The sequence below is a fragment of the Corvus kubaryi genome, unplaced genomic scaffold (genome assembly GCF_017639235.1).
Source record: "Corvus kubaryi isolate FWS band 111438036 unplaced genomic scaffold, C.kubaryi_AGA036_p1.0 74, whole genome shotgun sequence".
Lineage (NCBI taxonomy): Eukaryota > Metazoa > Chordata > Aves > Passeriformes > Corvidae > Corvus > Corvus kubaryi.
In genome coordinates, this window is record NW_024582061.1 from 8,153,104 (window position 1) to 8,178,208 (window position 25,105).

At 43.9% G+C, this 25,105-nt stretch overlaps 1 protein-coding gene across 1 annotated transcript in view; it reads left to right on the forward strand.

Moving 5' to 3' along the window:
- TMEM178B (transmembrane protein 178B) overlaps positions 1–18,270 on the forward strand; it is a 224,146-nt gene extending 205,876 nt beyond the window's left edge. The window contains exon 4 of the mRNA XM_042050372.1: positions 5,499–18,270. Within this exon, the coding sequence (XP_041906306.1) occupies positions 5,499–5,749 (251 nt within the window). The 3' untranslated portion in view covers positions 5,750–18,270. The remainder of the gene's footprint in view (positions 1–5,498) is intronic.
- The last annotated feature ends 6,835 nt before the right edge of the window (positions 18,271–25,105 follow it).

Genomic DNA, 25,105 nt, shown 5'->3' on the forward strand with positions numbered 1-25,105 from the left:
ATTTATCCTTCCATCTCCTCTTTTTTCATAAGGGCAATTTTCCAGTAAGCCCCTTGCTGTTCTGCAACCTATTGGTGATGCTGCAAGCTGCTTCTGCTGGAACAGTACATAATTAAGCAATAATTTATATTCTATGCATGTATGCACAGAGCAATAAAGTGTTCTCAAGAGCTGCGTGCTGCTGAGGCATTTAATCCGTGCACAGGAGTTTACTGCAAAGCTGCTCCCTCCCTCCAAAAGGCTTTTGTCATCACTGTATTGGGAGGGAATTCGGTGTATTCTTTAATAATTTCATTTGACTGGGATATAATTTAAATAGTTAACGCTGCATACTCCACTGTAGGATCAGACCTAATTTTATTTGTTTGTTTGATGTACCTTGAAAACAGTCAAAGTTAGTAGGGCAGAGAGAAAGTAAAGATAATGTTGTTTCACTTGTGAGATTTTTTTTCTCCCATAGCCCTATAATAAAAGAAAGTGATGATAATTAAGTAAACAGCACTCCTTCCAAATACATTAGTGGCCACAAGAAGCTACTAGAAATACTTTAAAAGGCAGAGATTTACTTTTATTTGAAAACTGCATGGTTTCAAAGGACATCATAAAATCCAGAACTTTGTGGTTCTCTTTTTATCTGCTAATTTATAAGTAATACTTGACATTTCTATATATTTTAAAAAATAACAGAAGGTGAGAAGAATCAGTTTTTGGGGTTGTTTACTTTGTACATCTGACGGCACAGTTCGTGAGTCATTTCTATCTGTTGTGGGGGGAAGGGAGATAATGAGCATCATTCTGTCAGATGCGAAAGAAGAGATTTCCAAATCATGAGATAAATGATCTGTAGAGAGGAGGGTCTCAGAGGTGGGCTTGGCGCCCAGATCATTTTAATTACTGGCTTTTTGGATTTCTCATGACTTCAAATTGGTGATGTCTCCTTCAGGTTCCAGTGAGACACCTCTTCCCTAATAATAAGGATGAGGATGTTTAGATGAAGCTCCTGCCAGCAGGGTCTGTTTGTGCCCTAGCACCACGAAGGCTCACCTTCATCTGCAGTGCATCTAAGAAAGGCACCAGTTCTTGTCTCACAAAACACCACGGAGCTTGGGAAATCCTTCAAGCTCTATCACTGTGGAAGTTGTGCCAGGTCTGTGGGTGAAGGACATGGCTTCTGACATGGTTCACGGGGATATTAGCATCAGGGAAAATTCAAACAGATTTAATATGGATGATTTGAGCCTGTTTGTGTTTAAATCAGTTCACTCACAAGCAGTTTTGGTCTCCCCTGGAGGTGAGGTTTAAAAACTGTGGAGGCATTACAGACCCTCACATGGCTGGGCTGACTGGAAAGAAAGGGACATTTACAAATAAGAAAAAATTAATTCCTTGCAGCAGAGGCCCATGGCACTGCTTGATATAATCATGCTTGAAAACAGCTACAGCAAAGGGCTCTGACTCATAATCCACATGGAATTAGGCTTTGACCAACACCGATATTACCTTTCCCTGCCATCCCTCTTCAGACTCTGTCTGCCCCTGCAGCAAGGATGGCAGGACCCCCATCTTATATACATATATAGCAAATAAGTTCATCTCTGTCCTAAAAAGCCTTCCAATCTAAATGAGAGAGACATTCAGTGTAATGTTTAATATTCTCTGTAATATATAAGAAAGACAGGCACAAGATAACCAAGAGGTATTTAATATCTTAGGTTCTCAAACCACTGATGATCATCAGCCCATTAGCAGGACAGGCACTGTCAAAACTAGGCCAAGATGAAGGGAGGCTACCTGACAAGGAGTCAGGATGGAGGTTTGACTACATGTCAAACAGCAGTTTCTATGGCACAGACACAGCTTTACATGAAATTTCATCTCTCACCTGACTGAAGCATTTTGCAGTGACACGTGAATTACCTGTCAAAAATCCCACTGTTGCCTCGTCTCATTCATTAGTGTTTCACTTAGGAGGATAATGTGTAAATCCCAGCACACAGAACTTTGTGAGTTCTGCTTCCCCCAGCTGCTGAAGATGGCCTTTATCTCCCTGTGCAGTTCATCTATCAGTGAGCTCTTATAACCACCTGTCATTCACATTCTGTGCATCAGGGCTATGGCTGGACCACCAGCCTTCAGGTCTGGTCATCTGCTTGAACCACAGCTATGGGGGAGTGTTTTCACAAAGAAATTAAAGTTTGTATTGCTGCAGTTTCCAGGAGATCTGGGGCATTAGTGCACATGTGGGAGGGAACCTCACTGACGGCAAAAACTTGGCAGGAAACTGCATAAGGGTTCAGTTTGACTTCTGGGGAGAAAAAGAATCACAGGGTTGGGAATGCTCATGACTTCCTGCAGTCCTGCTGCCTCTGAAGCACCATGTCTGTAGTGCAGAGCATCATGGGCAGGAGTGACAGCCTCCCTCCTCCTGCCACCTCAGCTCCATGTCTTACCTGGACTAGCAGAGGCTTCATTTCCGCGGGTAAGCTCAGGTTCTGCATCCCTTTTACCCATTACTCTTTCACTACAATGGCCAACAATTGTGCAATTTGCAAGGATGATCCTTTGTATTATGATTGCCAGTTCGTGATGAAAAGCTACTGAACAGTCATGAGGTAGGAAGCTTACTCGGTTTTCATCAGCAGCCTTCCTGGTGAGAGGCCAGATTAACTATAAGTGGGAACTTCCTTGCTTGGCTGAACACAAGCAACACATAGGACTCATAAAATGGCCATAAAGATTTTTCTAGGTGGCATAAAATGGCATTTTTTGTGTCTGCAGTGAACAGCCCTAGAGAGACAGATAAGTCTGTGTTGTACAAGACATCCTGCAGAAGCACAGGGGGGTGACTGGCTGAAGACCGTACTCTGTACTCTGTGACATTGTGCATGGCAGTCATTATTTGTCATCATGGGTTACCACACTCTCCAGAAAGGGGGCAGGCTTTTTTTAGCGAAGTCTCATGCTTGTGATTTGCTTAGTTCTCTGTTGTTACTTGCTCTTCTTTGTTGTTCCTTGGTTAAGGGACAGAATACCCTCAGCAAGGTGGAGTGCCAATATATTGGGCACTGTTCAAATACAAAAAGTAAGCAACACTTATTGCACTGAAGAGCTTGTGATCAAAACCACCAAGACAAAGCGTGAAAGCACAGGGAGTATTTGAAATCCAAAGTTATTTCCTTCCCTTTTGTCCTTAGCAAATGCAGCTGCAGTCTGGCCACACAGATTCCACCCCCCCCCCCACCTCTCTTAACAATCTTATATTTTGAGAGAGCTGAAATTACCGTGTTCTTACTAGCAAAGAAAGGCCTTCACTGTCATTTTCTAACCACAACCATTTGAAATGAGCCTCAGAACACAGTGCCTCTGAGGCATCATTTTTTCCCTGATCCCACAATGTACTAGTCATTCTGACACGGAACACAGGGAACAGCCACATTCTTGTCAGACACCTTCATATTACTGAATAACCTAAATAACATAGTAAAATGTGGAAGGGACATGTGGTTTCTAATCAAACAACCTGATTTTTGACTAATGGATTGTGGGAGGGAGATCTCCCCATTTATCCTGCTCTGTGCTTTCAAGTAGTATAGGGCAGCTCTAAAGACAGCTCCAGAGCCTGGGATCTCACAAGGCTTTTGCAAGAATCCAGATCACTGATTGCAGACTGATGGGGTGCTGGTGGGAGGCAAGAAGGCTGTTTTGAATGAAATAGGCATAGTACCTACTGCTGCAGCTCACTGGTCCTCACTGGTACCCACTGACACTCCCATAATATGAGTATTTACTGTACCTGGCATTAGGGAAGGCACCTGACCTTTACAGCAGAGACTATCTACAAGTGACATTCCAAAATACAGTGGAGAAAAGACCATCCAAACAGACACAGCAGTGATCAGAAGAGGGAATGGAGAACTGTGACAGTGATCTCACAGTAGGTCCATGACAGAGATTCAATGGCTATATGATGTTCCTACTAAATAAAGGAGGTGGGTATAGTGGAAAGTGCACACACTTTGGTGATGTGTATATGTTCCTGAAAATGCTCCCAGTTTCTGAACCAAATTCCATGTGAATTCACCAAGTAATCTTACATCTGTATTCAGAGTGGCGAGTGTCAAATTCAATGAAACTGCAACTAAACAGAGCAAAGCAGCAGAGAAATAGCGGCGTAAGTGTTGCAGAAGAGAAGCAGGACCAGGGGCAGGAAAGAGTAGAAGGACACCAGAAGACAGGAGCTTGTCACTGAAACTAGGCTGACTGTGACTGCTTTGGAAGATTGTGCTGGTTCAGGGATGGGACCAGGGAGAAGAGGAGATTTGTCACCAGCAGCTGTTAGTGAACAGATGCAGGACGTGCTGCGCAGGTAGCACACTTTACCTGTTACTGATCCATGCATGAACAGAGAGAGGACACACAGGACTGACCGTGTGTGTCCTGTAGCACGAGTCCTGTAGGTTGCCTTCTGTGCCCAGGGCTCTCCAGGCAATTCAGGGAGGCTACAAAGGGAGGAATTAGAGAGGAAAAATAAAATACCAACTTCACGCTGACTTGAGTCGTTATCTCTTGTGGCAGGTGTGTAACATCTGTATCTATCCATTATTTGGTGTGTGGGTGAAAATTGTGACATTTCAGGAGCTCAGAGTTTAGCTTCGATGAAGCTGGAGGCCAAAAATCAAAATTAGACTCATCTGGGTGGGATAAAGTTCAGCTCATCTGATACATGTGTCTTTCCATAATACCACCTGACAGAGTTATGAAGTTTGTCCTCACAGTGTTCTCAGGAAGAAATAAGAAATGAAATATTGCTGAAGAGATGGAAAACAAGAACAGGATATTTTGAAGATTTCAGCAACACTTCAGAGGGCATCTAGATTGAAACTGGAGTCATGCAGAGGGCAGAATCTGAGTTTTGTGAAGGATTTAAAGATTTTTACAGTGATATTTAAAAGGAGACTGTATAATGAAAAATTCTGTATTTTGGTATAAGAAAAGCATGAAGAAAATCTCCCATGTAATTTTAAACATATATTTCAACAGAGCCGGAATATGTCAAGTATACTTTAATATTCTATAAAGTCTATCACTGAAAAATCAGAATCAAACAAAAAATTCAAGGTTATTTTCCCTCCCAAAAATGTCAAAACAAGATTATTCACTCTGTATTTGTCTAAAGCAAAGTTTCAGAAAAATCAATGGTTCCAGGAAGCATTCTGGTTCCCAAGGGAGTGCTCATAATGAAAAACTGTTCCTGTTGAAGTTTCTCCATACAGCTCTGTTCAGCAGCAGATCAATATTCAAGGCTCTGGTGGCACTCAGTTCTTTCCCCATGGAGCCTCCAGACCAAGCCATTCTCTATACAAACATCTTCCTTTAGGCACTTCCTTACCGCTTGCACCAGCTCTTCTCAGGCAGCTTGGAAAGGGGTATGTCTATCACTCTTCTAACTTCTCTTTGTTTTTTTCCTTCCTCCTTCTCCCCTTCCCACTCTCCTCCAGGAACCTTCTGCATCATTTCACTGTGCACGTGCGTGGCTGGAATCAACTTTGAGCTCTCCCGCTACCCCCGCTACCTGTACGGACTTCCCGACGACATCAGCCATGGCTATGGCTGGTCCATGTTCTGTGCGTGGGGGGGCCTGGGCCTCACTCTGATCTCTGGCTTCTTCTGCACTCTGGCCCCTTCTGTCCAACCTGTCCCCAGGACCAACTGCCCCAAATCTAGACCTGAGAATGGGACAGTGTGCTAAAACAAATAGCAAACAAGTACACACACACAGACATATATATATATATGCCTATGTATGCCTATACATGCATATATATGTATATATAATTATATATATATAAAATCTCAAATTAATGCCAGTGCCAAGGTAGAGCTGAGTCCAACATGGCACTCACATCTCCACTGGACTCTGTGTTGCTTCATTCTTTCTCACAGCGATGGGAAAGCTTTTCTCTCACGTGGCTCTTCCATCCAACTCTTAACTTCAGCATCATACCTTAGAGGTCAAATGAACCTACAGTTGCATCTACCTACTGCCATTTGGGAGGGGGAACAGGGGATCCATGTGGGGAATCTGGAACCAGAATCTGTACAGGACATGGTGGGGGCAGAGGCATGGGGGGGATGACACAAAAAGCATGTCCACTGCAGCCAGAAGGGAAAATGCAAACAGAAAGCAAAGGAACAAATGAAGCATTTGAGCCACTTCAGCAACGTACCTCCTCAAGGCTATTATGAGAAACCCATCCACTTTCTTTTTCTTTCTAAAACAAAATTACAGGAGCTTGTCCTGTCATTGGTTTTGGGGTTTTGTTTTTTTTTTTTTTTCCTCCTTAAAACGCAGAAAACAAAATGGACAGAATGTGTGAGGAAAAGTAGAAAAGCATTTTCTCTTTGCCTGCCAAACTTTAGAGAGATGCAAACAAGTGAAAATAATAATAATAATTAATATTAATAAAATACATCTAAGAAAATAAAACCAGAAAACAATAAAAAACTCCAAGAGGACATCTCAGCGGACTTTCCAACAATGCGGTTTTAATCTTCCAGCTGCCTTACATCCAGGCTTACAACCGAGGCTGAACTGCTAATGTAAATGCAGCAGAAGGCCTTTTGAAAATGCTGTGATCCATGTGTGTATAACTTTTTCTTCCCTCTTACTTTATTTATTTTTTTTAACAAAAAAGAAAAATTTAAAACATTGCAATGTGATTGTCCACTAAACCATCCATGCTGTGTTTGTGGCCCAAGACTGAGGCACCGCAACGGCAGAAGCGGGAGGAAAGCCGTCAGGTCGGAGACAGCGCATCTTCTCTGGTGGATTTCAAGAGGTTGTTTTTTTTTTCACGGAGCTTCGGGATGGTGGATCCAGGGGAAGACTGGCCAAGGAGAAGGGAGGTGGGGGGAGGCCTGGTAGTTGTTCTTCCCAGGGATTTGCTGGAATGGGATTTCATCAAGTTTCTGCTTTGGATGTTTGAGACAACTGGGCAAAAGCCATTGTGGAGGAGGGAAAGGGAGCTAATTTCTGTAAGAGAGAATTAAGAGATGCCTCTCATTTTGTTCATGTATGCCAAATAAGACCTTCCCACATCTTGTCTTTGGAAACTGCCTGGTTCACTGGACATTTCTCTCCATCTGGGAGAACTGTGTACAGATGGATGTGAAAGGGTCAGATGCAGAGAACAGAGATCCATTTCCCATGAGCTTAAGCATTGTATGATATAACTGTGAATCTGCAAATGGAACTCTCTCTCTTTTTTTGGTCTTTCTCTTTTTCCTGCTACTCCTCTTCCTATTGTCTCCTTTTTCCTTCCCTCTGCTCTTCCCTTCGTTCAGGTCATAGGTCCCAGAAGAGCTAAAGGAACAGCTAAGTCTGGAGAGGTGGGTGAATGCCATTAGAGGAAGCAAAGCATTTTGGCTGTGAGGACAATGGGTCCTTGCAGGGTACCAGTGGCTGAGGGAAAGGTGGGGAAGAAGGGCCAAGGATGTAGCCAAAGGGATTCTGAAGAAGGATGACTGAATTGCCATATATAGGAGTGAGGGCACCACTGACAAATATGCAGGCAAAGGGAGACAGGGCAAAGAAAAAAGGTCTCCCCAAAACCAATCCAACCCAACATGCTCTTAATTCAGGGAAAGTACCAGCAATCCTTTCTTACGTGATAGCTGCATGGTATCAGTCCTCATAAGTCAATAAAAAGTCATATTCTCCATCTAAAAAAATCTCACCAGGAGGAGGAGCCTGTGCCTGCTGCACAGAAATGCAGGCATTAATTTCCAGGTCATGCCATTTACACAGCTGGTGAAAAACAGTATTGCTTGGTTTAAAAATATCCAGCTAACAAATAATTCTTACACATGTAGCTTTATTAACAGTGCTCAAAGAAATGAAGTTTCTGGAGGGCATGTTGGAGTAGGGTAGATTTGGGTTTCTTCCATTCTTGCTCAACTACCTAGCTTTTGCTTTCTGTTGTCTACAGATTCCCCAAACATGCCAATGCCAGCTGCTAAGTCAGTGTGTTGCCACTGAAGTGCCATTCCTGTCAACTGAAGTTTCACAATTTCATTTTCCATTAGATGTGACCAGAGAAATTACTTACTTATTCGAGTTGAAAATACAAGCCTTTTGAAGAAACTTCCTTTTAAAGCAGATTGTTTTATTTATTTTTTTCTGGGAAGGTTCTCAAATAGAGTGGTTTTGAAAAGTTTTGAAATCATTTGACTGCAAGTGCCTACTTGGTAAGGAGGTTGATGAATTACCATTGAACAGAAGAAGGAAATTTAAAACAAAAACAGCCGTGGAAAGCTAAATGAAACCTGAATGCAGAAAACCAATAACTGGAAACCAAAAAAGACCTATAAAAATTGTCCATTTCTTCAAAGCATGAAAAATTTTGAAAGAAACAACTTCTCGGTAAGAAATTATTAGGAAAATTACAGCTGTTTCATTAAAACAGCTTTGAATGCAAACTTTCTTCCTCCTCTGCAGTGCTGAATGCGATAGGAAAGGTGTTTCATGTGAATACAGATATCTGGAGTGACACAGGTAAACCAGATTCTCAGAGGTACCTATCTGGAGTCCACCATCAGGCCCTGTGGCAGGCAAAGCAGTACAGCAGCTCCTGCCATGATGTGTGTGGTCCATGAGTGTTCACAGGGCGTATTCTTCTACAGATACAGTTTTGAAAGAGGTGCAGCAGGAAGATTTAAAGAAATGGAAGTAATTTTGCTGTTTGATGGATTTTCAAAGGTTTCCTTTTTTTCTGCAGCTGGCATAAAAACAGTTTTGCCTTGATGAAGTATTCTCTGATGGTGTTGGTTTACAAGCTGTATATAAGCCTGTGTGTCCGTCTGTGTGTGGCAGTGGTGAAGAGGTTTATGATTACTTTTATTTACAACAGAAAAGTGTTGACCCTGAATCTTTGGGCCAGTTCTGTGATTTCCATTTGCTCTAGCATAGAGTCTATAAGGCCTGTGTGGCTGTGAAGCATCTTAAAAGCTATGGGAATGTCTGAAGCAGCAGGTGATCATATCACCTTAATCTCCAACTGGACCCCCAAAAGGACCATTTGTCCAAACACCAGTTCTCTCATCATTGCTTTAAGTAAGGGCAGAACCCTTTTGGGAGATTGTGATTTTCCCTCTGTGCTTCTCAAAGAACTGGGAGGAGTCCCATGTGCTTCCATACCCCTGAATAGGGGTCTCAGCCCCACCACGCCTTCCGTCGGCTCAGACCTGTCTTTAGAGCAGGGTTGATCCAGAATGTATCCAGATCCAAATTTGTGATGCTTAGTGAGCTGAAGCACACTCACAACTACTCTGAGTTTCTGCATTTCGGGGAGGCTTTGAAGTATCTTTCTGAACAGAAATTGAAGCTTTTTGACTAGTGCGTGGTTTCTTAGTCGGAGGAGCACCTAATTAGAAATCTGTTATCAGTGATCCCAGCATCATGGGGCTTGACCCTGTCCCTCAGAACTTCTCTGGCCAAGTGCCTAAGCATGTGCTTTACTTGGTGCATGTGACTAATCCCCTTAACTTTGGTTGACTACTCATATGCTTAAAGTCAAGAATGTGCTTTCCTGGATGACATTCAGCTTCCTGCAGAGTCCAGCCCACGCTCTTCTTTTCCCATCATTCCCTTGTAGCTAAGGTGACACTCTGTCCTAGCCTGAGCAACCAGTATGTTCTTGGTCTCCCTTTCCGTGAGGTGGAAATACAGGATCCATATTTGGCAGGCTCTTCCCCACATGTAGCCTTTCATGTTGCACTTCTGGGACAACACATCTCTATGCTCCAGAGACCACAGAGCCACTGGAGTGCAGTGAACACAGATATCCTAAAATGCCCATCCTAAGGATGCAGGATGAATTGGCTCAAGCCACTGTGATCTGCAGGCTGATGTTTTGTGTGTAGTGACTCCATTGTGTTGCCCTGTGACTGTAACGAGTTAGCTACAGGGGTTCTGCTGTCTGTTCCTGCTCGGACACTACATGTGAAGGGGCTGTGTGGCAGGAGCACATGTGCCCTGTATCCTGTGTACCCTATAGACACCTCCTTCCTCAAGCTAAAGCTGTTTGTGTGTTAAATTTCCTGACCCATATTAGCCGCCTGTATATATCATCTATCCCTTCTTGCTCTCTGCAAACACACAACTTATCTTTCCTCATTTAAATACTACAATCCCTCCAGTTCTTCTTCTAGTTGGGCTTTTTTTTTCCTTCTACCCCAGTTGCAAGTGGATCACAAACCACCAGTGACCAGAGAAATTTCTTTGAAATATTGCTTTTGAAAAATTGTCATTACTTTTTAAAATGTTATTCCAGCTGCAATAACAAATGAAAGGGGAGAAAAGCATCCTCAGAGTCCTCTAAAGAGAGGATCCTCATCCTTCCCAGAGTGAATTGTGAGAGTGCAGGTATTCCACTTTCCGGTGCATGCAATTCATTTGGGACCATTTTTATCTATGGCACATTAGCTGTGCAGTTCATTGGATGGTGAATAAAGCAAAGTTGGTGAAGGAGAGGATTGATGTGCAGGGGGGATCTCAGGTTCCCAAGCATTCCTGGAAGACTGTGTCTCCACGGCTGTCCATTTACCCACCATGCAGCACCTCCAAATCAGGCTCCTCCCTGGAGCCCCACTGATAAGCAGAGCTCAGAAGAAAATCACTGTAATCTGTCCTTAATTCTTGAGTGCCACACTAACTGCCAGCAGCAAAATGGAGGGAAAAGAATATGTTACCAAGTATAGCTTAAATAAAGACATGCATTATTCAGGCCCTTTCTTCTGTGTGTCTCTACATAGGCCTACAAGGGCTACAGGAGTGCTCAGGCACATTCCCAAGAACCAACACTGCATTTCCTTGCTCCCAGGTTTCCCACTCCTTCGTGGTCCACGCTGCTGTGCTCATCCAGCCAGCAAGGGAAGACTCAAGGTGAAAAACTGAGACAGCTCTGAATGTTTGCCAGGTACCAAAAGAGTAAAAAATGGGCATGAAACACAAACAGCATGCAAAGATTAGTGACAGATGAATTTCCAAGGTCAGGAACCAAAGTTCAAAAAAGCCTAAACTTTAATTGCAAACTCCAGGCCAGATCCATAAAATCTTGATTCTGCCAGTCTAAGGTGAAAACTCAAAAACCAGGGCTTAGCTCAAAACTTACAGTCCCACTGTTTCCAGTTACAGCCAGGAATATAATGCAACTATTCCATAGTCTGTTGAGGTTCATAGAAAGCTCAGGTGCCTTAGAAAATATTTTAGTGCTGTCTTGGTTAACACTGAAAATGAAATGTGTGCTTGCACACTCACAGTATCTCTTCTTTGGCTTTAGAAAGAAAGTCATCAGATGCTACCTCCCCTCCCTCCCTATCAGCCCCCAACTCTGATTTCAGGTTTCCATCCTGTCTGCCCCACTACACCCCAATCCTACAGCCTTCTTCAGAGCCTTAGTTATAGATTGCAACCTTTTTACAACAAATGCTGCTGGTGCCCGGGGGCTCTGACAAGCTCCTTGTTGACATTAGTGGGAGAACTGGAGCCTGGTACAGTGCTGTCAATTGAATTGCAGTACGCCTTGCACATGTTTAGGATTTAGCTTGGAGAAAGAGTCTGGATGACTGCCTCAGTATAGGCTGCAACAGGGAAATGAAATGCTGGTCACCTCTAGTAAAGCACTCCAGAATCACAGATCAATTGTCCTTCCCTTGCTCAGGGAAGACTTTCAGTGAAAATATCAGTCTCAGATAGGTTATCTCCAGGGGAAAGTGGGGGAGTGAAAAAAAGGAGACCCAACAGCAGTTGCTATAGGTCAAAATTGGTAGAATTCTGTGAGGATAATCCAATGTCACCCACAGCATCATCAGCAGGAATTGTCCCTTGTGGGACTGCACTTTTATATTTTTCCTTCACTGATTAACACTCCTGCACAGTGGCAAAAACTGACTTCAAAAGTTTTCTTGCATACAGTGTGTACACATGGGCACCCTCATGCCCTTCTTTCCTTAAACACACACATGTGCACATCCCACATGATGTGGATGCCAGGAACCTTTAAAAGTGTCCTACATAGAGAGAAAATACATAGCAAAATGCAGCATAATTGTTTTCCATTCTTTTATACTCAACTCAGGAGTCGCAATGCAATTCAGATGCCATCTGTGTCTGTGTTAGGTTGTGCGTGCAGATCACATGGAAACTCTCTGCTGAAGATGCATGAGGAAGCACAGTACAACTGGGGTAAATTTGGTATTTTCCATCAAAAAGTATTTGGATATTTAAGGAAGAGTTGCCAATGTATCCCCTCCAAAGCAGAAATGTTTATGATCTCTTAGTGTAACAATCCCACTGTGCCAAGAGGCAGTGCTATGGCAGGACACCCTGAGTCTACAGAGGGTTTGTGTGGGCTGTCAGAAGCATGAAGACTGCAGTTAAAGCTGCTGGGCACAGCAGGGAGCTTCACATCCCGTGGATCTGAGCCCTACCTGTGGCAGCAGGACACAGGAATACCTCTGTAAAGGCAATTCCTTCAAGTGGCCTTTTTACTATGCTGGCAGGTCAGAAATACCCAAGCAGTAACAGTGATTCTGCAGTAGGTGAAATAAAGAATAATGTCTTCAAAAACCTGAGGATTTTGCCCCAGTTTCAAAATGATGTAGACTCCAAGGAGTGTGAATCAGTCATGTCTTAGTCTCCTGGGGCTAGATACACAAAACAGCCTCAGCATCCAATTCTTCTTTAGATGGTGAATAAAACACTAAATACCTTTGGTGCCTACATATTTTTTTTAAAAAAACATATATGCTCCTAATTTGCTTAAGCTCTTGTGATGTTTTATCTCAAGAAGAGTTTTCTTCTGGCAGTAGAGCATAAGGCTGTATTTTTTTTACAAAGAGTTATTAACAATATAGATCATAAGAAAAATGTTTGAGTAATCAAAACAACAAAAGTGCAGCCTTAGACTATTCAGTTAGAGCATACTGAATTATTTATAACTCCTGGGCACCAACAGCAATCACAGATATCTAATTTAAACTGTTACTATTTTTACTTTGCAATTTCCATCACTTAGGAGTGTTTATATCTATGTATTTGTGGTTTGATCTTTTGCAGGACAAAATTTCCCCTACTTACACAGAAAAGCATATTTGGGAACTTTTGAAGGTATTTTTCTGCAGTAACTTAAATTATTTTAGAGCATTTTGAGGCTTAGTATGACAGACTTTACAACTTTGGAAACTGTAAACTGTACCTAAAGTGGGCTTGAACTTTCAGTTCATTCTCAAGTAAAATTCTCTTTGATTAGAGGTCATTGGAATCAAGGAGAAATGTGCTTCATTAGCAGATATAAGACTGGGTCCTATTTATGTGTATGTGTGGTGAGGGGACTTAGGTAAGGGGGCTGCACTTACATGTCAGCCCACTTAAGGATCTTTTGCATAGATGCAGGAAAAGTCACTGCTAAGTCACTCTAACTTTCTACCAATATCCTTTTGTAAAAAACAACCATTATACTTGTGTGTGGCTGGAATAAATCAGTAGTAAATGTAGCCCATGGGCTGACACACATATACTTGTAAATATGTGTATATTTGTATATATATTTGTAAATTTATGAAAAATGTCCATATCTTCATGATTGCCTGAAATAACCTGAGGTTGATGTACAGAATTTCAGGCAAAGGACTGTTTCTTTTTCACAATCCTCACGTATCTCAGATTTAAACCAAAACAAATGAAAAAGTACTATTTCCCAGGAAAATCCTAATTTTGCCATTGCACCAGTTGAGGAGGGGTACCACACTAAAGTCAGCAGCATGCACATCCACACATGTACATCCAGTCAAAGGACTGGGTCTCAAGGGCTTTTTTAAGGAAAAGGAATAGACTGAAAAAGCGATGGTAGAATTCTGTTCAGCATTAGCTCTCTCAATTGATTCTCTTGTCCTTTATTGGGAGGCCCTTGTATGGATGCTGTTGTTCTCATTAGGTGTACATTTGGGAGAAGCACTTTTGTGGGTGACACTGAGCTGCCCAAAGGCCGGGATCTTCTGACCTGCCTTTGTCCCCATTAACCTTCGGCACTTAATTGAGGTCATTATGTTAATGGGCTCATCTCCCTTGGCTTCTTGTACAGGCAGTGAAGAGAGACAGTTGCTTACAGGTGGTGACCCAGCAAAATTGACATCTAAGTCAGCTTTAGGAGCTCCTTCTTGCTTCATGGAGTGACCACTCACCTATCTTGGGTGATCACAAGATCTTAAAAGATCTTAAATCCTGGTGAGGTGAATCAGGTACCTAGTGCAGAAGAGCATCCATATGGAGATCAGCTGTGTCTGTGTGCTTCGGGTGCGTGTCCTGGGCTCACCTGTAAAACAGAGGTGTTCATTGTGAAAGCCTGTTGGAACAAAAAGAGATGTTCACAATAGCCTTCCCCTGCCAAAATGCAACATGACTGCAAAGGATAGGGCTTGTCCCAACCCCTGGAAATAGCATTTGAGGTGAGTGCCTTGTGGTGGCCTCCAGGCACGGACGACTGGGTGGTCCCAGTGCTGGAGGTCAGAGGTCTTTGGTCTGAACTCTTCACCTTTCTCCGCCAGTCCTGGGCATTGCTGAAGCAGTTCAAAGAGTGAATTTACATCTTATGAGTTTGAGCAGCTGAGCTGTTCAAAGGTTACTTTTCTTGCTTTATCCCTGAAAAAGTCATCTAGCTGGTAGTGATAATCAAAAAATTCTCCTTCAAGATACAGTCTGGGTAGTTTCATATTCTTTTTTTCAATGTTAATAACTGCTTTACAAACAGCTTACATGGAGATTAAAGAGATTGCAATTTCATCCCTTATTGTTGGGATTATAGTTGTCCTCAGAAAAACCAAACTGAGGACTCAACAAGAGGATGAACTGTGGCTGTATTATTCAGAAAGCTGCTCTGATAAGGCTGAACGTACATCTCCATCTCATGGTGAGAGTCTCTCAGAGCCAAAATTTGGAATTGTATATTGATAGTGAGTCTATCCAGAAGGACCAGCAATTTAATCCAGTATTAGAACTTTGGAACTCTTGTGTAGTCCCATATATTACCTGAATAAAACAAACACAGAGGAGTGGGAAAATTAAACTGATTTCTGAAAACTCTAAGGTTTAATGAACTTTGGATCTTGTACCAATGTATGGTCACTACTATTTGTTTCTACAACTAGATTTAAGTCAGTGATTTGACAATCTTCACCAATCTCTCAGAATAACTTTATTTTTAAAAATACTGTTAAGGTTTTGACAAGAGGAACTTTAGCTGACCTGCAGGGACCTGTAAAGTGAAGATTCAATACTGTGTACTAGTACTTAAGGAAAGATTTTAGCTAGAAAGTGGAAGATAAAGCTGAGTTCCAGGGATCGAGTGTTATTTTTCAGCATGGTACTACCTTGCCCAAGATGTAGTGTATCATCCTGACATTCTTCTCCTGTTCTCCCTTTCCCTTTTTTGAGGAGTAAGATATATATCTCTGTCTCCCTCTCTTCCTTTTCCTCCCTGTGTATGAGAATACAGACATGCTTCCTGTAAAGACATTTTTCTCTAAATCTCATTCCATACCAGCTCTTGCATATGTGACTGTTATGTTATTTGAGATGTCTGTGAAAAAGAAATAAAGGCTTTAAGAGTGAACTCTGGAAATGAGGAGGAGCTTGAGAATATATGAAATTTAAGAATACAGCACCATTTTCTGCAAGATTTTTCAGAATGTTCCTAAATACTCATTATCACTCTCCTGCCCTCCCTCTCTGTGAGAGGGATGAAGAGGGTACTGGGATGTGGGACTCTCAAAGGTTGCTCTTTTGGGAAGAGATGGGAAGCCAAAACTGTTGACTCACTGTGTCCCACAAGGATTTTTCAGATGTTTCAGAGTTTTAGTGTCAAAGAAAACCTCCTTTTAAAAGGCGATAAAGTCAATGCACAAAATCATGTGGGAGGAGGCTCTAAGGGGTGACTCTGTACCAGTTTATCTTTGTTTCCCATTCTTTACAACAGTCCTGTGTGTCTAGCCATGCACATTCTCTCCCTGCTGCGTTCATTTTGCCAAGGTGTAGCTTGCCAAGAGGGGCCTGCCTGACCTCTCACCCCCATGATGCACTTGGATTATCTTCTTGGATAACTTTCCATTTTCTCTGCAAAAAACCCGTCTCACTTCCTAACAAAAGCCATAACCACTCCTGTGACTGCTGCTGGGAGCGAATGCCAAGGCTCCATGGCACAGAGCAATGCCTGGCACTGGAGTGATCCTGGGGCTGAGGAAGGAGCATGGGTGGAGCTCTCAGGCCATCACAGCTCCAGGGTGACCTTCCCCTGCAAGCTCCCCTGCTGCTCATGAACCTCTTGGCCAGTTCAGCATGTGGCTCTGTCTCTCACTCCCCTGCTTCTGCCCATGGGAAATGTGTGTGGATGTGGCAAAACACTCCAGTGTGAGGGCACAAGCATTGGGTACAAGGGGCAGGGGGAAACCAGACTCACTGGACTCCCACCATCCACAGTAGGTACATGTCATGAAGATATTTGCTCTTCAGGATTTCTTCTGCCCCAGGTAATATTCAGCCTAACCATGTGCTACCACACTGGCAAAAACTTTTTGGAGGGTTTCCCTTTCTTGACTTCCTCATTGGTCTTTTTTTCCTTATGATTTTTTTTTCTTGCTCAGAAGAAATGAAGCAATTCCCATAATCATCCTTTGATGATGTAAAAGTTGCAGTCATCACTGTTTCTAATTGACAGTTTGGGAGGTTTAGGATAATAATTCACTTAAATGCCTGCAAATTGAAGTATGTCAGCACTTTCCTAGGACATTCCCAAGTAAAATAATATGACTGGTACAAGACATTTGTCATGCCGGTACATCTTGGCCAGCTGTTTATGTTTCCTCTAAGCGCAGTACAAACACATCAAAGCTGGATTAAGAAAGACCTAGAATGCCACAATACTCAGGCATATTCAGAGAAATGCAGCAATACATTGCATTTATCTGGCACTTATCTTTAGAAAGTTTTACAAGTCCCATCTGACCTGTCTGAGGCAGGTAGGTATTATAGCCATTTTGGAGATGGGAAGCCAAAAGCCTGGGAAAAGACCTTCTGTTCAGTGGTTTGATGCCCCCTCACAAGTTCTACCAGCTGCAGGTGGAGCCTTCTCTTTTCAGCACTTTTGAAAATCTAGACTGTAGCTGGGTTTATTCAAATCTGCAGTGGCTGTAAATGTGAAAGCCAGGATTAGGACACTCAGGATTCTGATTTCTTCAGAGCACTGCTACAGAGCTTTGATCCCACAAAGCACTTGCCTAATTTCAAGCATAAATCTCCCATTAAGGATGCTATTGCCATGCTTAAAGCTAGGCACATGCCTAAGTGCTTTGCTAGACTGGGAATTACAATGAAATATATAAAACTTTAACATATTTTGAAAAGTCCAGAACTGTGTCCATTTCTGATTATGGTTTGGGCATTGTAAAGGATATTTGAACTGTGTATGCAGCTGCTTGACCAAGTGGAGCACTTTTTAGCCAATACACACAGAGTTTTATGACTTTTGGGTAGTAACAGCCAGTTGTCAGAAGTAATAGAGAGTGACATGTCCTGTGAGGTTGGGACCTCTGTGCTGCTAAGAGGTGAAGTGGCTCCTGTGGCCATCGGTGCTAACAATACATCAACAACCACTGACTGTTTTGTTAGGTTGTTCTGGTGAGATGTGAGTGTGGTGGCTAATTTCACAAGTAATGTGACATCAAGTGTATTGTACTTTTCCATTTCTTCCTGTAATCTGTTGCAGCAGAGGCGAACAGAATTTGTTTAAACATGAAACAACCCCTAATTTCTTGTTCTGTTAATCGAAGGTGCTAATCTGCAGACACATGTGTGTTTGTGTACGTGCATCACTGTTTGCAGGACTGAGGCCCTAAAAGAACATTTTAGTGGGAGGGTTGAGATCAGGGAAATAATAGGGGGAATGAACAAACCCCTATAACTTTGAAAGACAAAAGTTGCAGAAAGCATCACAGGACTTTATTGAAAAACTGGCTACATCTTACAATTTCCCTTTTGTTTTGATTTGTTTTGGTTTTATTCAGATTGGCACAGAATACTGTATTTCCATCAATTAAAATCTTGTCTGGTAACTAACTAAACAACTTGTTCATGGAAAATTAAAAAATAAATAAGTAAACTGTCAGTTGTGGAATGTAAACTGATTAAACAAATAAAAAAAATCATGTTGTGTGTTTTAAGAGGTTGTGTCTGCTTGTGTCCAGAGCAGGACTGGACACCACACACCATCCCCATCCTCACTGAAGCAGAGCAAAGAAAGAGCAAAACTGGAAGGTGGGTGGTGTCGGAGCTACGGGGTACTGGAAATGCTCTTTTAAAACAAACAGTAATAAAGATTAGACAGCTTCTGATCAGAAACACGGTATGAAACATTACAGACACAACCAGGATCTCAGCATGATGGTTTATGAGGAGGTTTTCTGTCTGTCATAGAAGGGATTGATTCCTGCTGGAGCCTTGATGTGAGAGTACTGCATGTACTCTAACACCATTAATCTCTTTTTGGAGCCACTTAATGTGTTGAAGCCTGTGATTTGATTGAAATGTATAGAGACATCATAGTAGTTTAGCTCCCACCTTCCCCCAGCAAACAAACAGCTAAAACTGAATATGGATTGGAGCCTGTCGGCTTTCCAGTGCTCAGCTGTAAGGGCTTCAGGAAACCTGGCTGGCAACGCTGCACTGATATTAGTGCTTCCTCACTGCACTTGTATCCTCAGGCCAACAACAATGCAGCAGACAGTCATGCATCAGACACATTTTCTGTAGGGCTCGGAGTGGGCAGCCAGAGTCGGGCTGCAGGTGTCCCAGGCTGAACACACAGCGGTCAGGGTATTCATAACAAATGGAAAAGCATCAAAACTACCTCAAATGTAGAAAAAAGAAGTTAAAAGAAATAGACAAAAGTGCTTACCACTGTCCTAGCAGAAGAAAAGCAAAAGAGTGGGTCAAAGAGAAAAGCACAACTTTAATTTTTTTTAAATTATTGAGTTTTAAATGAATTAATCTAGAACTAAACTATTACCAAAAAATTATGGCAAGGTGAAGGTTTTAAACATGATTATTTTGTTGGTTATGGTGTTAAATGTCAAAATTGTCTGTGTTCTCTTTTTACCTGATTTAGGCATTGTACCCATGTACTTGACAGTCAGAAATAAGGAGGCACCTGATGGTCCTTCCAAGCTGTTTTTTCGTGACAGACTTTGGTAGCAAAACAGTCTCCTGCAGTTTTCAGGATGGAGTCCCTCCTGCCCCCAAAGCGGTCCTGTCTAAAATACCAGCAGTAGTAAGGAACCAAATGAAGGGTCAAAATGGAGAACTGTAAAAGAAAATTCTCTGTCAAAAACCCCATCAGTACTGGCATAAATTCCTTGACCTCTTCCCTGGCACTAATGGCTGAGGAAGGGAGAAATCTTGGTGATATAATAAACACAGAACTCCAAGAATGTGCCTATTTTTGCCATGTTTCAAGAGAATCCACTTGTATTGCCAGTGCTTATGACCTTGCTGCAGCTACAAATAAAATCTGTGGGGCGAAGCAGAGAGCAGGAGCAGGGAAGAGCTGGCTGGGGGTGCAGAAGCTGGCAACGCCCCCAAAGCAAATGAAGGGAGCAAAGGTGTTCCAGTGGCATATCCAGCACCACGAGATGTTAAAACCTTTTTGATGAACGTCTCCTCTCCTTGTCCACTCCTGCCCGTGCCACCAAGCACAGCCGCCCGCCCAACCATCCTCATCTGCTCAGTGACACCTCGGGTTTAGCAGCGATGCCGGTGGTCGGGGCTGCTCGGGTCTTCACTCTCTGCCATCAGCAGGGGAAGCGTGATTCATCCGTGCTAAAAATGGAAGTCTGCAGAGCTTGCTTTGTGGCAAGGGAGAAAGCAGGTGCCCTCTCCCGTGGCAGCGACGGCACGGAAAGCCTCAGGAGCGCGGCCGCGGGGGGAGAGGGCTCAGCTGCTCAGCGCTTGTACAGGGAAGGGGGCAAAAGGACATGCACTTAAAGAGCCAGCTGCTCCTGGAAGGTTGAGCTAGAGATGCTGTCATGCAAGGGCTTGCATTTCAGAAAGAAAGTGGCCTGACTTCAAGAAAGATTGATGCAGAAAAGTCCAGGTTTGCATTAGCCACGTGAGGGCTGAATTTTAAGCCCACCTTTCGTTGTTGCTCCCTGCAGTGCCCAAGCTGCCCAGCCCTGCTGCTGCCAGCTCTGTGGTGCTTTCCAGGCTGCTGCTCACGTCTTGGGGTCTGGCTCTCTGGCACGAAAGGATACACCAGGCAGAGCTACAGGGTCACACAGAAGCCTGCAGTGCAGCTAGACAAAGCAGACAGCAAGAGAAGGGAAAACTCATTAACTGTAGTTCACCACAGAGGAAATGAAGAGAGGGATTTCAATAACCCAACATCACACAAGCCACCCATGGAAGAGCAGGGGTTTGCTGTGCCCTTGTTAGGCTGTCTCAGTCCAGAACGCAAGGGCTGAGGCTGTCTTACACAGACACTGCCCCCCCACCATTCTGGGGACCTGGACTTGGCAGCTCTGTTTGGGAAGTGTAGGAGGAGTGCTCATCTCTTGTGGTTCAACTCCTGTTTTGAATCAGCACCATCTATTCAAGATTCCAGCTGGTTGTGAAAAGAAAAAACTACTGCATTAGGAAGGAAAAAAGAGCAAATTTTGAGAATTAGGTTTAGGAGAAAGAAATCCACTTGTCAGCTTCAGCTACAACACAGTGGGGCCCCAGCAGATTGAACAGAGGGACAGGCAGCAACAACTGCAGCTCTTCAGAGCAGAGAAATCCGTCGCTGTGTCCCTGAGGAGCACCCCAAAGTTCAGCTTTCCCTTTGCTTTGAGTATCTGCTAATGTTTTGTGCCCATCCAGGAGTGAGGACCACCTCGCTGGAATGCAAGCGCTCTGTTTCAGAGGCAGGATAATCTCCCAGTGACCTTTCCTGTCAGACACACATGATAACTGCAGCAGACTGGGGCTGCATGGGGTGAGGATGCTGGTAATGAAATGCTTTCATAGCTCGACACTCATTATTCTGTTACATTATCGGGCTCTTCCCCAGGGGCCCTCTAAAGAGTCACGGCTGAGCTCTTTTCCTGCAGAGACCAAAACCAGACCACCTAACAAGCTACATTTACTAAAATTTTTACTCCCTCCCTGCTCAGAGGGAGAGTGGTCTTGTTCATTTGCATGAGAGAGAAGTAGAAGACCTATGCCAGCTCAACTCTGATTTTATCAGCCTGCTAACCCATGCCAAACAAAGCAGTGAGCCTGTGGCCAGCCAGGAGTGACAGAGGCTGCTGCCATCCCAGAGCTCACCATGCAGGCCCCTGACTTGCCCCAGCATCCTCAGCATGCCTCAAGCACTCTGTCTGTGCTACCCTGCATCTGCTATTGACTTGCAAAGACTGACCACTGACCGCTTCTTTGTAAGAAACTGCACTTTTCCTCTGACTGTTTAATTCCCTGCTATTTCTTCCCATCCTCAGATAAACCCTTGTCCTTCTCAGTTCTGAAATTCAAAGCAGACGTCACTGGGAGCAGGCTGCTCAGAGTGAAGCCTGCATTGCCTGTGATAGCAAAGCCCTCTCACAGAGCTCAGCTCTGTACCAGGAAATGAGCTGGTGGCCCAAGGGCATGCCCAGCAGCAGGAAAGCTCTACTGCCAGCAGATATGGCTGGAGGGAGATCACAGAGTCCAAGCTTTGGGCCATCATCTCTCCCCTGCTCACTTCCCCAGAGACAACCCTTTCAGTCAGATGTGGTGGTGAGTATTTCAGGAGATATTAAACAGGACAACTGAAGGCACTAGGTATCCTGCTTTGGCTTTTGCTAACTGTTCACAGCAATACTCAAAATGCATGCCAGGAACATAAAGGGAGAAATAATAAACCCTGCCATAAGGAGCATGTGATTTGGAAAAGCAGAGGCAGCCAAAGGGTGAGAGAAGGGAATAAAACACAAAGGCAAAGTCTTCACAGCAGCAGTTGGCACTTGGAGCTGGCCATATATATTTGAAACCACAATGCACAGAAAGTCACTTGGTACTTCAGTGCCTTCTAATGACTAAATAAAGTGAGCACACACACGCAGGTACACAAGGCCCTCAGCGGATAAAACATGAAACAACCCCAAATATCCACCTTCACAGTGATGCAGATTTCCTTTTTTTCTGCTATGTTTTCTTACAAGCTTCCTGCAAACCTGTCAGAGAAAAGGAGGCTGAGTGAAATGTGTTGCCCTGTGCATTGAACAAAGCTTCAAGTTCTCAATTTCACATTTGGGGTGTTTCTGACAGGCTGCAGTTTCTGCTTCATTTAACCTAGCTCGTTCCCTTTGGGAATTCTCTACCCACCATATTTGCAGCAAGAAATACCGCGTGCTGAGGTTTGTAAAGAGCTTTCAGACAGAACAGGTGACTGCTGAGTCCTCCCTTCCTTCCCCTCTGTCAGTTGGAGATTCATGCATTACCTTGCACTTCTTGTCTTTTCCCAGCTACCGATTTTCACAAATAGAAATCTAAATATTTTTGAAACTTCTAATGCTCCATCAAACTTGTTTGCAAATAACCAGTGGATCCAAAGTTTGATGGGGACAGATGGGCAGACATGAAGTGGCAGAATCTTCATTTCCTTAGGAAACCAGTCTAAAAATATGTTCAGAGCTCAGCTTTTTCCGTAAAGATGCGCAGGTTCCCAGGAGGCCCAGCCATTCAGCGGACGCAGGTGGCAGCAGCAGCTCTGTGTCCTGGGTGGCACCTTTGCCCATTGCAGCTGTCATTGCTGTTACTGCCAAAGGTGTGTCACATCGGCTCTTCCTTGCATTTGGGAGGCTCTGTCGTTGTTGAGATCTTTGCTCCGGGACTGAGTCCCCAAGAGAAGCCCACCAGGGAGGATGATATGGGAACACTCATGGTTGGAACAGAGACCCACATTGTCTGAATCAGGATCTGAATGCTCCCAAGATACACCTGGCAAGTTGAAACACATCTGCAGAGATGAGAAGATGCCCTGAGGGGAGCTGTATCTCAGGACAGGCAGTCAGCCAGGCTTTCCTCTCTCCTCCAGCTGTAACAGCACCATCCAGAATCGCCTTGCAGGAAACTTTACAACCCACCTGCCAGCCTTGCTTTGCCCATGAGTAAGCAGGGATGGAGGCTAACACCTGCAAGAGCTTATTGTGAAATCTACTGAGGTAGCACTGCTCAAATGTTGCCAGGTGGCATAGTCCCAGTCTGTATAAAACAGTCCCTTTCTGCCATTTTGCCAGTAACAAATTAATTTTCACCAGCCCCACAACTTCTCTGCAGAGCTAGATTCAAGCTGCACATTTATTAGGAGCATGTTCATCTATTCCTGAACAAAGAGTGTGTTCCTGCAGCCCAGGGGCTCTCAGGACTTGCTAATGGGAATGCAGGAGGTTGTGCGCCAGGTTCACTGCCTGGTGGGGAGGGGACAGGGGAGGAGGAGGGGGGAAGCAGTGCTCTCCCCTCAGGCACTGCTGAGGCACCTGCCAGCACTTGGCCCCTGGAAGTGTTCCCAGCTGGCACGGTGGATGGCTCTTGATTGTCCTGTCACACCTTTGCTGACAAGTACTTAAATTGAGCGAGTTCATCCCATAAAATTTAAGGAAGAAGGGAAAGGACAGAAGAATGAAAAGCAATGTATTTTTCTTTTAGCACCTCTCTTTTTCTCATTTTCTCCCGAGGTGTCAGCACCTTAAATAAAAGGCCTTTTACTGCCTCACTGTTGTCTGTATGCAATGGTGGTGCAAATAGACCAAGGTCTCAGCTTGCCAGCTCTGTCCTCAAGGGTGTCACCTCTGTGCAGAGCCCTTCATTCTCCTTCCTCTCTCATTTCTCCTTTGCTGTCACATTAGCTCCTGCCAGCTCAGAAAACACACACCCTTTGCCTGCAGAGATATGAGGAGGTTGAGGGCAAACTCGATTCCCAAGGTCTGCAGCTCAGCTTCCATCCTACCAAGAGAATGGCCAGGAGGAGCCATGTTACTGATTTCCAGTTCCTCATGGTTCATTTCCAAATTTGTGAACCACAGTGAGAGCTGACAAAGTATTGCTCTGTCCTCGTTCCCTCCTGCAGCCCCTAGGAGGCTTGGCTAGAAAGGCATCTCCTACAAATTCTGCATGCTGGAGAGCCCACATTAAACCGTGTGAGGGTGTTGGAGATCAGAAGCCCCTCTCTCAGCAGCTTCAGACACAGTAAGGAGCCAGGAAGAGGATGAAAAAGGGTCCTGAGTGGAACCTCCAGCCAGGCAGAGCACTGGGCTGGCAGATGGCTCCCAACACGCAGCAAACACTGAACCAAGGGCACATGTCACTTTTTTTCTTAAAGTAGACTGCATTTTTGCATTTCCTGACTGAGTCCAGATAGGATTGCAGCAGAACAAACGCTGGCAGCATGTGATGCAGGATGTGAGTTATGGAGGAGTTGGCCAGAGAGCTTATTCCCTTTGACCTCTTGTTCCTCCTCACACACCAGAAGACTTGTGTCTCTCTGAACAGCGTAGTGGGAGCCCCTGGGACCTGCCTCATTCCTCCTAAAACTGGCTGCATACATCATCTGGGATGTATTTCTCTACAGGAGCACAGTCATAGGCAAGTACAGCCCAGACAGGAGGGTCGCACAACATGAATGGAATAAGGACAAGAGATTTACAGGCTGTCATACAAGCAGCAGTGGGATATTGTCTTTCGACTTCCCATTTTGTTCTTTCTTTATGGATCCAGGAAAGTTTTATATTTTAAAAACTCATATTTATTATCTCTGCCCATTTTGCTAAAAAATGTACCCAGGCATATCTGTATTTCTATTATATTTGCAGTAGTAGTACTGAATTATTGAGGTAAATGCAAACATGCATATTAAAACTAAAAGGGATTTTAATTATTTGCAGGAATACAAACTAGGAAGGCACTGGGCCAGCACAAAAAGCAATGACCAGTAGCCTCTCCTGAGTCCAAACTAGATCCAGGCATCTCTCTCTGCCTTGGCCCTCT